This window comes from Calidris pugnax, unplaced genomic scaffold (genome assembly GCF_001431845.1).
Source record: "Calidris pugnax isolate Ruff unplaced genomic scaffold, ASM143184v1 scaffold18, whole genome shotgun sequence".
NCBI classification, from domain to species: Eukaryota; Metazoa; Chordata; class Aves; order Charadriiformes; family Scolopacidae; genus Calidris; species Calidris pugnax.
In genome coordinates, this window is record NW_015090812.1 from 10039019 (window position 1) to 10053521 (window position 14503).

Here is a 14503-nt window from a genome sequence, read left to right on the forward strand (position 1 = left end):
GACTCCCCTTCCACAACTTTGCTATCCTGAGATCAGGACAGCAGACGAGCTGGAGGATGAATAACTGTGGATATGTTAATTTTCTGACATTAAAATGGGCGTAGATACTGGATTACAAATTCTATGCACATTATTGGCTTCCAGGTAGACTAAGGAGAAATACTTATCCCAAATAGGCCATCACACAGGAGCAGAAGAGAGGAACAGTACAAACTCTTTACTTTACTGATGGCAAAAGTCATTTAAGGAGGTCATTTGAACGCTCTGGGAGATGGAGATGAGGTCAGGAAGACCCAGTCAGTGTGCACTGAGCTCCCTTCCTTTGCTCAGAAGTGCATCCCAACAGGCCAAAGAAGCCTCTGGCCTGTGCCATAGCCTTCCTAGCCACAGCATACTGGGAAGACGAGGAGCAGTGGGAAGCCAGCCAGAGATGGGTGCAAGCCCCCTGAGCAGGGACACCCCGACTGATCGCTCTCGTCTGCTGACACACCAAAGTCTAGCCTCAGCCCTTCCCATCTGGCTTCTGAGGAGCCCCTGTGGTGCTGTACGGCTGCAACTCCTCTTGTGCGTTCAGATGAACATGACCGCTGTGTTTCCAGTGTAAAACCCTAGCTCGCAGAGTTTTCTAGCTCGCCTTTAGCCAGATGAATCCAGAGGTAGCTTTACCCCAGGGGCTAGGGAGAGGCTGAGAAATCCACCCACATATGTTATCTCCATTCGTAGAGCATCCAACACCGGCCATATCAAAAGTAACATGAATTCAGAGGACATGCTCAGACAGTCACCAAGGGTGACAGCCGCTTAGCTGAGATGTAGAAACCAACTGCACGCTTATGTTTTGCATTTGAAATGGTTTACCCTGAACCGGTGAGCAATGCTATTGCATTTCACCTGATGTTTGTAACAGTCTGGGAACACAATGTTTTGAGTTTCTGCCTCTCATTCAAAGGAACTGGCTTTTGGCAGCACACTACCTTGCTGACTTCTGATTGCCTGACCAGTCCCAACATTTTCCAAGCAGAGAATGCCACCCATACCCTAGCTGAGATGCGCAGAGCTGGGAGTGCAACACATGTGCTATGGAGAACTCCATTACAGTGCACTGGAATTACACTGATTTGAAGACAGACGTGCAAAACCTGCTTATGGCTAAATCAGTGAGACATTAAACTCAAAACATATGCAGTGCAACTGTAATGGTGCCCATCTGCAATGAAAAGACCTTACTACATCCTCCTCTGCTGGCTCTAGATATTAGGAAAAACAGCAGTCATTTTGTTCTCACTGCTTAATTTCAATTGACAGTCACCACAAATAATATTGGTTTTATTCTGCTTACTTTAGTTAATTGTTAATTAACTTCAAGGAGGGGTTTAAAAAAATATATCGAAAGAAGTGTATTAGGCAAGGACAAGAAAATTCCCCCGAATTTCAAAATATGCAAGAACATCCTGTCTTCCCAGACATGGCTGTTCAAATTCAGATATTCTCAGTTTTATGTTTTACATGGGAGATTACATTCGGATGTCACTGGAATTGCATCAGCTGGTAAGTGGACTTGCCACAAAACCTTTTCCCTCAGCTGAGCTGTAGTTACAGTGTCCAAAACATAGTGAGTAAATGGTTATGTCCTTGAGAACGTGTCGCTGTTGGGAATACGATGGCGTTAACACCACCCCCAATTGCACTGGGCCCATTCCCACGGTACAGCTCAAGGGAGACACGGGGTCTTTGCCTGGAGGGAATTTCACTGGCAAAGTTAACATTTAAGAGCTAACTTTCTAATGTGACTCTTACAAACCACAAAGAATTAATCATACTACCCAACGTTACGGGAGGACTGCCAAACTACCATAACTTTCTTTCAAGCATACTCTTATATCTGTTTGGAGAATAACAGATTACAGAAGTCAAAAGTGAACTTTCTTTTGGTCACCAATTTATCTGCCTGACTTTTTTCCTACGTACAATACCTCCTCCAGTGGCCTTTATGGAAAAACAGGAGACAATTTTCTCATCTGCTTCTGTTCTTCACTAGTCCCTGACATGCCAGTATCTCAGTACTGCCTGCTCCTCTCTCAAAAATTATTAAAATACCAAAGACTACCAAAAACTTCCTAACCTCTCGGATTGTAGTAGATGTATTTGTTTTGGCCCCTACAACTATTAGAAAATCATATAGTGTCCTTAGCAAAATTCACATTCAGGAACTTATGGCTCTGATGGCAGTTTTTAATTAAATTATGCCTTATTGATGTTAGCATCCTCCAATACTACAATAGCTACAGCCTAGTGAGTGTATCCCCCTTGAAAACAGAGACTTGCAGCCATTCACACCCTCACTGCTGAGATGTAGCCTCACGTTCCACTGCTGCAGACAGAACCGCGTGGGCTAGAGAGGACCACCTAGAAAATTCTGTAAAAATTATCCCTGCTATTCACTGAGGGCAGTAACTGTTCGAGCAGCACAGAGGTGCTTGCAGAACCCGCCCTTAGTAAATGGTGTGGATAACAGCACCTGCTAAGAGAAGAACATGAGTACAAACTGTGTGTACACCCACATGTGCCTGGATCAAATACACATAACTGGGCCTTTGCTCCAAACTGCTTACATTAAAGAAGAAGCAACCGTCAGAAAGATTAAACAGTAACTGAGGAATTAGAGAGACTTGGAAAAAAAAAGGACCCAGCTTAAACAGAAGTATGAAAGAAGCATGATTGGTGGTTAACAGCATGTCATTAGTAAGGCAATACAGTGTATTGATCCTGATTTGGTTTAAACTACAGAAACTGAGCTGTTTTCTCTTGTGACAGCCTGCTGAGCTCCTGCTCCTCCTTCCCTCTGCTGAAAATGAAGCACTGCCTCATGTCCAGCTCGCGGCATGGGAAAGGGAAGGCTCTGTAGGATGTAGGGATGTGTCCCAGGCTGTGCTGCAGGGAAGCCAACTCAGCAACGTTCTCCAGGTCCAGGGGAAAGGGCTCTCCTCTTAGCAGAGAAGTGCAAATGTGAGGGGACGTGTATCAGAGAGAGGAAATGGTTATAATTATTAGCCACATCTACACAGTTTCCAAGCTCTCCAGTTATAATTATTCTATAGCCACATCTACACAGTTTCCAAGCTCTCCTGATTGTACACAGACATATAAAACCATTTGCTGCTAAGCTCTAATCCGAATCTAATGAACCACGTACAACCTTTGGGGCAAGCTAGGGGACAGGTTGCTCCAAAAGAAGTTAGGCATCATGGACACTGTTGTGCCAAAGCTGGCTTGCTATGCCCTGCACAATGCGTCAGTGCTATCTCACCACACACACCCTTGTGCCGTGCCCGAAAGACATACCAAAGCAACCACCACACCTCTCGCATTGAGTTATGAAAATAAAACTCTCTCAAACAACTGAGCAGGCCTCTTGTTATTCTAGACCATTGCTAAGGAAAAAACCCAAAATCGCAACATCCTGCCTCAGGGGTTGGTTCAACTCAAAGCCTGCCTTCCTGCTCGTGGCCCTCTATGTGCTTGGGTGCTCCTGTACCACCAAGCAATGCTGCTTTCAACCGAACGGTTGAAGAATGGCTACCCAACAGTGGCCCGTGCCGAGGCAGGAGCCTCCTGGGATGCCTCCCAGCTGCACAAAGACTGGCCAGTGCAGGCCAGCCCACAGCAGGGGGCTGCCTGGAGTAGCCCAGCAGGACCACTGCTCCAGATGTGGCCATGATGAGTGTCTGACCTGAACTGGTTTCCACCAGTCAGGGAGAGCTGGGAATGGCAAGGCCCCAGAAAGCACTAGCGGTCCTCTCCCCCTCCCTGTTCCCTGCCACAAGCCTTGAACTTGCCCTTCCAAGCTCTGTGTCTCATAGGTTTCTGTCCCAGCTGGGGCCCATGGTGGGTACCAGGTTCAGCATCCCCTCTCAGCACTGGTAAACAACTGCAAGGGCAACCTCCCTGGATAGCTTGGCCTGAACTGACAGTCCACATTTCCAAGCCTGGCCTGCTTGTCTGAGCCCAAACATCTGGAAAATGTAATATCTAATATAATGCTCCCCAGAGATCAGCCCTTTGCCTGGACCCATTTGAGAGAACGCAGCACACTGACAGATGAGCCAGAGACGACACCACAAGGCCATCTGACAAACAGAAGCAGCAGACACAGCAGTGGTGAGCGACACGTCGCCGCAGCAGCGCTGGGCAAAGGCTGCCCCTGCCTCCCACGCGTGGCTCCTTCCAGGGGAGGTGAGCACATGCATGGTGGATCCTGGGTGAAAAAAAAACATAAAGGCACCACAGGCAAAGATGCAAAGTCTTGTGCTGCGCCCGGGATCACGGCAAGCTCTGTGCAGTGCAAACACAGCCAGTCTGTGCCACCAGGTCAGGGGACCAGAAGTGCCTTTATCAGCAGACAGACATAGGACAGGTTCTCCCAACTGCTCCTACACTCTCCTCTGCTGCAAAGGGAAAGATAAAAGTCTTCCCCTCAAGACATTGCTGTTTCATCTGCTATTGGTCCCCCTGAAGAGGCTCTAAAGACTGACTTCTACCCACAAGAAAGAAGCCAGCCAGCAGAAATGAACACCAGCCTGCCTTTAGACTTACTGGGGGCTGAGCATCACCTCCTGGGACTGCTCTGGGGATCCAGTGCTGGCAACTGAACCAGGGGACTGTAACTGCTCTTTGCTTGGTGCATGTGAAAAGCTCTCACTGCTTTTCATTCCATGCCCGGGTCATTCCTGTGTCACTGCCTGCTGGACTAGAAGGAAATGACTGCTGTAAATCTGTTTTTAGAAATATTTGACTCCCTTAATATGTTAAATGAATTCCAGTTATTTATGGGATTTTACTTAACTCAGAGTAAGACATATTGGATTGTTCAGACTATTCCAATTGTTACCTCTTTCGCTAAAAGGGTAAGCATTGCTAAAGAATAAATTCCCTACAAACAATAATGCAACTGTATATTCAATTAGTTTGACTACTATATTAATTTATTTGAGGGAAAACTTGAAAAATTGCTACCTTAGTTTTATCGGTTACAGACCTGATCACCAAACAGCGGTAAAGTCAAACCAGAAGAAATACAGAACAAAACTATAATAGCATCACATGCTATACACAACAGTCACTGTATTTTCTTTTGGTTCATTTATGTTTGCAAAGGAACAACCCCAAAGCTACTCTTTGCTTCCCTTAGCTGGCAAGTTTGGAAATATGGCATAAAAATCAATTTAGCATCACTTATTGTGAGCACACAGGTATCTGCAGAGTGGTCCTGTCCCAGGAGCTAACAACCCACAGTGCTGCTCCCACAGCTATCTCTATCCATGTGCAGAACCAGCTGCAATATTGGGCTTCAAAAGACAAAGCAGAGCATCTCCAACACTCTTTGTTCACCTCCCCTAGGTATCCCTTGCTGTAAGTGGGAGAGAGCCCCCAGAACTGTCAGTCTGCAGCGGAGCAAAGGGAAGGGCTGGAGGCCTGTTGCTGGAGACACGACAAGCCAGCTGCCCAGCAAGTTTCCGTTCTGCCATTGAACTGTGAAGCTCCTATACAACTTAGCCCAAATCAAATATCTTTTGACCACATCTAACCTGATCCCCAAGCTCTGATTCACCATTTGCCATAGAGCAGGTTCCTGTGCAACACAGGGAGTATTTGTTAAGGACCTAGCAGTTTAACAGAGGGCAAGCAAGGGCATGACTTTACTAGCCACTAGCTGCTCTGCGGTAACCACGTATATGCTTCACCCTATGCTAAATGGGAGTTCATGGCCTACTCTTTCATAGAAAAGTAAACTCCCTTCAGTGACTTTGCATCTATCATGTGCAGAAGCACGTGGCTGGGCATGATTCTATGATTTACCAAGAAGCAGCTGGTACGCATTTACCTGCTACCACATAATGACTTGTCCGAGTGTCCATTCCCCGGCAGCTCATGGACTGATCCCACTGCAGCATCCCACATGAATTGAAGAGTCCAGTCCATGAAGCAGATGAGCTGTCTTGCCAACCCAAAGCTTAACAATGACACTAAGTCTCTATATTTAACTGACTGCAGCCACAGTGGCCTCTTACCTGTCCCTCTCTCTGCTTTAGAAGATGCTGTCAGAGCGCAAAAAAAGGAGAAGCACGGCAACTAGAAGGATGGGGTATCAGACTGCACTGGTCCTGCCATCCCCCACCTCTCTTCTGCTCCGTAAAGACCCAACAGGTCCCCAAGGCACAGCCTTCACACAGTGGCAATCCAGCAAGAACAGCCAAGGAGATAAAGATTGCTGACACCAGGGCAACTCAGTGCCAATGAGAGAAAGGGTCGTTACGACCAGCCACAGGGGAGTTGAAAAACTGCCTAAGGAGCAAAGGGTCACCACTGGCATCTCCAGAAAGGCTGTCTGCCCACAGGCCAAACCACAGCAAAGAGAAGCCCTGGGGCAGGACGTGCTAACACTCCAGCATCAGAGGTTAATCCCCGATGCTTGTGGGCTGTCAGCACTGTGCAGAGGTGCTAATCCATGGCTGGGTGCCTGACGCAGCCTGATAACACCTCCTGCACATGGCTCCTTCTTCTACAAGTTGGTGCTGAGGCTGGATGAAGTCCAGAGGAAGATGCTTTATCTCATTAGTAAGGGGTCTATAGATTCAGCCATTTCCAGTACACCAACAAACCAAAGACCTACAGTTTTGGGCAGCAGAGCTTAAATCATAAGCAGCTCCATGGAGGCACAGCACCAGCAGAGAGAAACAAACACCACAGTCTGCACTGGAGCCCTCAGAATCCTGATAATTTGTGTAATCTGAAATGTTCTCTTGGCCACCTCACACCATGCTCAGGGCTCCCAGAGGAGCCAGAAAGCCACTGTTCCAACGGCTCTGAGCACTACTGAGTGGACAGGACCATTCACTACACAGCAAAAAGCACCATGGCAATAACCATCCCTAGTGTTGTACATGCACCAGGCAATGACACCTGTGAACTGACTGATGTTCATGCTTGTCCCCCAGTAAGCTGTCTGCAGCACAAGGTAGATTATTCCATGCCTGAATTACCAGCTGCAATACCAGTGATGTCTGGATTCAAGCCCAAAACACCTGTATACACAGAACTTCCACCTAAACATAAATCACATACATACACCTTTGGCTAGTGAGACAGCTAAGCCTGCACCCTCACCTTAAGAGGACTCTTTAATCAAAGAGAAGACCTTTACTAGCTCATTTCTTTCATGCTAAACCATCTTCAAACATTAACACTTAATTTTACCCAGACATTGCTAGGATCCAAAACTAAAGTTTTTCTTTATCATCACCTTATCCCAAGAAAAGAGAAGTCCACATGCAATAGGAAACAGCTCTACCTCTTCTTAAAACTTCAGTAAATGGACTGAGGAAACTCCTGAAAAGCTTTACTGGTCTCAGAGAGAAATCACTTTTCACTGTGGGTGACCAGCTTTGCTCCTTGCTCAGACTTTCACTACTAATGCCACAAGTGCAATCAAAATGCACATCTGACTTGTACCCCCCTACTATCCTCCAGAATCATCTGGCCCAAATTATATTATCAAAGCAGAGGATGTTACTACATTCACCCTTTATTGAATCCTGGGAAAAACACTTTGAGATCAGCCCCAAACTATTTTACTAGCTCTCCTCAACCTTGCTGAAAAAGCCCCCAAATTACAAAGTTAATTGGCAGCACATTGTTACCATATGTGGTGTGTAAGAGAAGCACTGAAGTTTATTTAGGCATCAGAACCAAAGAAGAGTGGAATATTACTGCTATTTATGAGGATTTCGTGTTGGCCTTGATTACTAAGGCATCCCCAGCCTTGATCCTCCCATGTGTAGCCTGCCCAACATACCACAGCACGCTGCAGCACGGGGGCACCAATCTGCCCCCACCCTGGTTCCCCCTGAGAGACTCGGGACACATCTTGTTCACTGTGTTTTTTGCTTGCTAGACCTCTGCATTTTCCTTATCCATGCTCATATGCTTCTTTCTTGAGTAAAGTGTTCCAGGCTGCCTCACATCTCAAAAGCATGACCCTGAACCCAACCAGCTACGTTCTCCAGCTGCTGGGTCACACTGTCTCTTGTGGAGCATTCCTCCTTGCTCTAGCTGCCTCACTCATCTTGCTTGGATATCTCTCAAGTCTTTAATAAGAGTTGGCTTCTTGGTCTACTACGGGCTTCGATTTCCACTCTTCCCAATTAAAGTCTCAGTGAAAAAAGGTCTGTAGCAAATTTGTATCACCAAGATCCTACTCAGACTCTTTTTACAATGGCAGCAGTAGCTTCTGTTGAAGCATTTGCAGCAGCATTCACTAAAGCCTATAGTCCCAGCAGCTCAAACACAGCAATCCATAGTTGATGTCAGCAGTAAAATTTGTACCTACAGGCTAGAAACACTCTCCCCCTGTTTGACAGCATCACTATATTAGAGTGCCCCTGCACAGACAGCACAGGGTACACTACTGTCCCAGCCCCACAGATGCACCTGCACAGATCCTGCTACCCCATCTGAAGGAATGAACTACAATTTACACAATCTAGCAGGGGTCATGAGCAAAAATTGCTTGCCTTAAAGCTCCATAAACTATTTTTAAATGCTCAAATGGTCTTTCATGAAGTGAAACATCAGGTTTCAATTAAGATGCCTTCATTTCCAAATCTGATGTGTGTTAAACAACATATCAAAACCTCATAAACTTCAGTTCACAGCATTTTCATTTCCGGATTCTCTCTTCTCCTCTCAGCTTAAGTAATATCTTGTGTATTAAAATAACGTGTTTAGAAATAAAAACAAATCTGGAGAGAAAAAAAAAGGCAAAAGACTGTTGATTTCTGCCCTTCCTTGCGGCAGCAGTCCTGATTTTCTGGAAATCAAATCAAGACCACATCCTTCTAAGGGTACATTCTGCAGAATGCAGAGAGGTGAAGTAAGTTACTTCCTAGCTGATGGGAATATTTAGGTTAAGATACCTTCAATGCATGGAGCAAAAATCCAGTGTTCCCAGAACCACTAGACAGTTTCTGTATGTACACAGGCAGCAACGTATTTCACAAAAGAACCATTCTGTGTGGCTGAATCTGTCTGCGCATCTTGCACACCGCATTTTAAGAAGTGAATTTCTTACCTCCAGGCACCCACCCTTCTGACCTGCACAAAACAAACATCTCTAATATTTTACTTCATGATATAATTAGAGCATGGAAAATGAGCCACTATTCTGTCTAGTCCAAATCCGTGCTGCAACACGGCAAATCCGCACTGGTGAGAATGGAAGGACAATGCCAGGGGCAGAACAAGCAGACCTTGTCCAGCAAAAGTGCTTTTCTCTGGGTTCGTCAGCTGTGCTAATGTGCCCAAAAATGTCACGTGTGGTCTCTATCAACAACTATATCACATGTGTACATGAGTAATTCACCCACCCAAGTAATACTTTCTCTAATGGTTGATATATTAGGTAGAGTAAATATAAATAGGTTCTGAGGACAGCGTTACAGTGTGAGATAATCCAGAAAACCCAAGTCACCACCTACTCCACGCTAACACTCCAAAAAACTGCACAGGGGGTGAGAGATACTTGAATGACCACGGAGGTATTTTATTAATAACTATCACCTAAAATTGTGGTTTACCTCGTTTTCTTTTGTAAGCCTTTACATCTAAAACTTGTTGCTGTAAGATCAGAATTTCTTACCAAAAGCCCCATAAAACAAACCTTTACCCTCTTTCACTATAAGCCTGGGATACAGGATGAGCAGTGCAGTATCAGTGATTTTAGGCCACGGTCTCCATGAGGACAGCAAATTGCAGAACAGTAGCATGACCTTTAGGGAGACCTGCACCATTTCCAGATGCGCTGAGGGTGCAGACAGCAGGGTTCCTTCTTCCTTTTAGGAAGGAGCTCCCTCTACCCACACAAGCAAGTGCCCTTCTGGCAGGCTGCTGGTGATGGGAAATCACTCAGCTGGTGCTGGAAGCCTCAGAAATGCCTCCAGAAAAGCAGCTTTGATACCAGCAAGGGTGGATCTTGCCTTGGCCTTCAGGAGGCTGAGTGCTGCCACCATAAAAGAACCAAAGTCACTTCCATTCAATGTCCAAAGTCCTTCCCCTTGGTTTTGCTTGCTCTGCTTTATACCTACCCCTCTGCCCATCAGGCCGTTGTTGAAAGGCAGCCCGATGAAGCTGAAAGCTGCCTCCTGGATGAAGTAGGGATTCAGGATACGTATCTCATGAGGTTCTCTTGGGACACGAGTTGCCACTGACTTCCAAAAGCCATCAGAGGCACTCTGGTAACAAAAAAAAAAAAAGAGAAAGAAATGGAAAGATAAAACAACAAGTATAATTATATACAAAAGAGCAGATTGTTATTATTTTTTTAAAAAACCCTCAAACACCACTACTGGCAGCAGTTCCCGCTGTCCCTGCTCCCTGCCACAAAGCACTAGTATGAGGCTGCAGTGGAAGGGTGCATTCTGGAGGGGTGACAGCAGCATGTGCAGATGCATTTGAGCTAGTCTGGATGATGAGTGTGATGAAGACTGAGGTGCTTGGGCTTCAGCATGAACAACTCTCTCCCTGGTGCCATCTTTTCACTCCTATTAGCACTTCAGCTAGTTTGGTTAATGGCTTAAGCCTTCCAGCACACACTGATCGCTTTTAAGAACATTCAGAGAACTACAAATGACTGTACAGCTCTGCTTTCAGTGTGAGCCGCATGCTTCCCCTTTATCCTAGATAAAGGTTCTGTTAGATTTTATATGAATTAAGCCATAAGCTTATAAAGGTGTCATCTTGTCTTGGGAGGAGCCATGCATGTCCATGGTACAAGGGAAAAAACAACTATGTCCTTTATGGTTTTCCAATAAATAGTTTTTTAATGAAAGTCTTCACCCTGCAGACATGGGTGAATACTGGCCTTGAATACTGCTACCCCGCTAGCCAGCCCTGCCTAGAGCCCTGCTCCTGCCTCTCTGCCACATTACTTTATATCATTGCTCCTGCTGGCCCAGATATTTGCCTGTATAGCATGTACTGCCCTCAAAATAACTAGAGTCTTCCCATTCTTAGGACTTACAGAACAATTGCATTCTAATGTTTCACTTCTGTTTGGGTTAAAAATTCAGAGCAAGGCACAGGGAGGATGGCAGGAATTTTAATCTGCTAACCAGCAGCTTTGGCAGGGTAATCTGACTGAATACCTCCTTCTCACAGTAATGAGCCATCTTCCCTGTGATCTCCATGACAAGCCACAGCGCCAGATACTACACTCTACATAAAACGCATGTGCTTTGGAAGTCATTATTTACACCAGTTTTGGGTTGCTTGCAGCTTAACAGTGGCTTTACGGTTGCTTTCAAAGCACTGCCGAAAATGTTGATGATCTCCTGCTAAATCCTCATGAGCCTCCCCTGCCCAGTAGTGATTACCCCTGTAATTATCGATGTATCGATGCATTACCCCTGTAATTCTGCCGCAGCCTCTGCCTGCTTCATCTCACAGACTGCTTGTACTGCACGTTATCTTTAGCTGCTGAATTTCAGATCCTGCAGAATGAAACTGTGGTAGATGGCTCTCGCCTTACGAGAGGCGTTAACACAGCAAACTTGATGAGGATGCCTGTCATTATCCAAACCAACAGCCTAAGATAGCTAAATGCCATTGCTATCCCATTTTGATCCCATGTCCCCCCTCAAAGCTGCCCAAACTTAATACACTTTTGCTGACCAGGGCAAGAATCCTTAAATTCAGAATTTAAGTTTTCATTTCAACAATGGCACAGTGCTCTCAGGACCCTAAATGGAAAAAATCCTAATTAGCACTTCTGTTCTTTCATCATAGTTGAGTTAGAAAGAATGCCTGGTGTTAAAGCAGTCTAACACTTTCCATTGTGACACGACATTTTCAAAAAATACCAACTTTACAAATGTTAATAAAGTCTAACATCCACTTGACCAAGGGATTTGAGGGATTTGGTATGTCAGCTGAGTTTTGCCTCTTGTGAAAATTCATTAAAAATCGGATAAATATGAAACCTTTGGAATTTCCTAAAGGCACATATAAAGCAGAGGTCTTTCAGTTGCAAGGGAGGAAGAAAAAAAAATTAAATAAAAAAAAATCACAGATTCCACTTGCATTAAGCACGCTCCAGGTCTCACAGAAATGAAGATGATAAACAAAAATCTTGAACAGCTACTCATTCAGTGAAACCATCTTATCATGGGTTTAAGCAGGCACACCCTGGAAAAATAGCGTGTGACCCTGAAACTAAAATAAATTTATAAGTTTAATTATGATTCCACGTGCAACTCAAAATATGGCATTGCCTAAATTTTGCAAACAATTCAAACCAAAGGTCTGCAAGCTATTTAAAGTGGACAAAAGCTGCCTTTTGTTTGGACTCACACTCCATAAGAGATTCTACATAAGTTCTGGGATTTAAGTAGTTTTTGCATGGCTTTTACATTACACACAAAATACTAAAGAGAAAAAAATAAATTTACAAACACTTGAGACTTTTCTTCTTTGCTGTTACTTGAGCTGTTCAGAAAGATAATTACACATATCAGAGTTGCCCTTTTTCCCAGTGCTGTGTGAAGGGCTATGACTGTACCTGGGCTCCTCTCAGCTAGTTCAATGCCAGTGGATCCCATCCACAGCTGAGAACACAGTATAAACTGAGCTTTGGTCCCTTCATTGTGGGTTTCTCCTGTCGTTCATCCTGACCGCTTTTCTCACCTATCACACAGCTCCAAAATTGTTCTGGTTTCTCCCTTCTGTCTCGTTTTTATTTGCTTTGTGTTGTTGCCTGTAACTTTCCTGTGTGGTTCCCACTATTACTGAGGATATTCCTTCATTTTGGTATGTTTTCCCTCTGGAGTTTCTAAAACAATTCTAGGGAGAAATGCGGCACCTCAGCAGACAGCTTTCATACTTCCACCTATAGGGTATGCAAAGCTCCCTAATAGGGCTAAAGAACTAAAAAAGTGTTTTCTCGGCTTTTAATTACTGAAATTCTCAGCCTTGTGGTTCGGCTCTACAACCCCTTTAGTTTTGAGCTGCGTTTCAAGCCTTGTGGTTTTGTCCTGCAGCTTGTCACTGGGGAGGTACAGAACTGTGGGCCCCGGGAGGCTGCTTCCCCTGGCACAACCCCCTCCCCGGGGACCCACGGCGGCGACGGGAGCGCAGCCCCTTCCAGGGCTCCCTGCTACCGCTGGTGCTCGGCCGCCGCTCCGCCTGCTGTGGATGTTCGGTCTGATTGGACACAGATGTTCGGTGAGGTTTCCAAAGCTTCCCGTCGGGGGGGAACTGTGTCCCTTTTTTTAGGCTGGGAGGAGAGAGGCAGCCACCCGAGGCGCAGCAGGCACTGGGAGGGAAGGGAAGGCACGTCTTCCCGCCAGATTCGGGAACTCAGACTCACAGTTTGAGGCTGGAGGCATCCCCTGCTCTCTGCTACCATGATGAAGCCTGAAATGCTTAAGGGTGGGCCTCTGAGGATGCAAGACCTCCCTTCCTGATTATCATAATGACAACAAGTCAGAAAGCAAGTCTGAAAACTGCCCAGGCAACGTCCCCATCACCTCCTGGCATCGAGGAGGAAACCATAGGGTCCACCTATAGGGGAAACTGTGTTTCCCCGTGTTAAGTTCCCACCTTTATTATTTGTTGGTATTACCGTGCACCTGGAGCTTCAGTCACAGATCAGCAGTCACGGTGCCAAGGGCTGCCAAAAAAAGCTTATAGTACAAGCATAAAGAAATAAGCAATGCAGAGAGAGAAGGAGACAGGAAAACATGACTGAAGAGCAAGCCTGAGGGCCACAGCATTTTTAAGCAATCTTGGAGCGTTTTCAAAATTGCATAATCGTACAGGACATCACTAAAAGCTTTAGAAGAAACTATTTTAAAAGTAGAAAGAATTTAGATGGGCCAGGGCTTTCTAGCCACTCTCTTGTACAGCTCTCATCCAGGGAGAGAGGCAGAGATATCCTCTCTAGAGACACTACTCCAGGAACAAACGGGTAGAGACATGAGAGCGCAGAGATGGCAGGTTATGAAGAAGGGATAAAAAATGGCAGGGCTCACATAATAGCTACAGGGACAAGACAATCCAGCTATAATTCCTCATTCTGTCCATTTGCAGAATACTGAAGGGTTATAGGGACAGCTGGTTGCAAGCTATTTTTGTCTCCATTCAGTTTCCCATCTCCTGTTCTCAGATTTACCAAGGCAAATCACAATATATGCTAAAATAAAACATGGAAACTCAGAGCCTTGGCCAAGAAGCACACCTCAACAGAAGATACAAACAGCTAGATGTAGGCCGAGTCTCTCAGAACAACATTTCTAATATACTAAGCAAAATGAGGGGTAAAGCTACTGCATCCTGTTGACACAGATGCTACCTCTTCTGCACTTCTGTGATACTACTGGATTTAGGAGTCCAAACAGCATTGCTCTGGGAGACTCCTCAGTCTGATGGGACGGGGACAGGGAGATTGCCAAGG

General features: G+C 45.5%; 1 protein-coding gene across 4 annotated transcripts in view; it reads right to left on the bottom strand.

Annotated features, from left to right (window-relative positions):
• The window catches only part of ST3GAL3 (ST3 beta-galactoside alpha-2,3-sialyltransferase 3), a 195474-nt gene that overhangs the window by 20762 nt on the left and 160209 nt on the right, over positions 1 to 14503 (bottom strand). For all 4 annotated transcript variants that reach the window (XM_014939199.1, XM_014939201.1, XM_014939200.1 and 1 more), the window contains one exon: positions 10140 to 10286. In XM_014939199.1, the coding sequence (XP_014794685.1) occupies positions 10140 to 10286 (147 nt within the window). The remainder of the gene's footprint in view (positions 1 to 10139; positions 10287 to 14503) is intronic.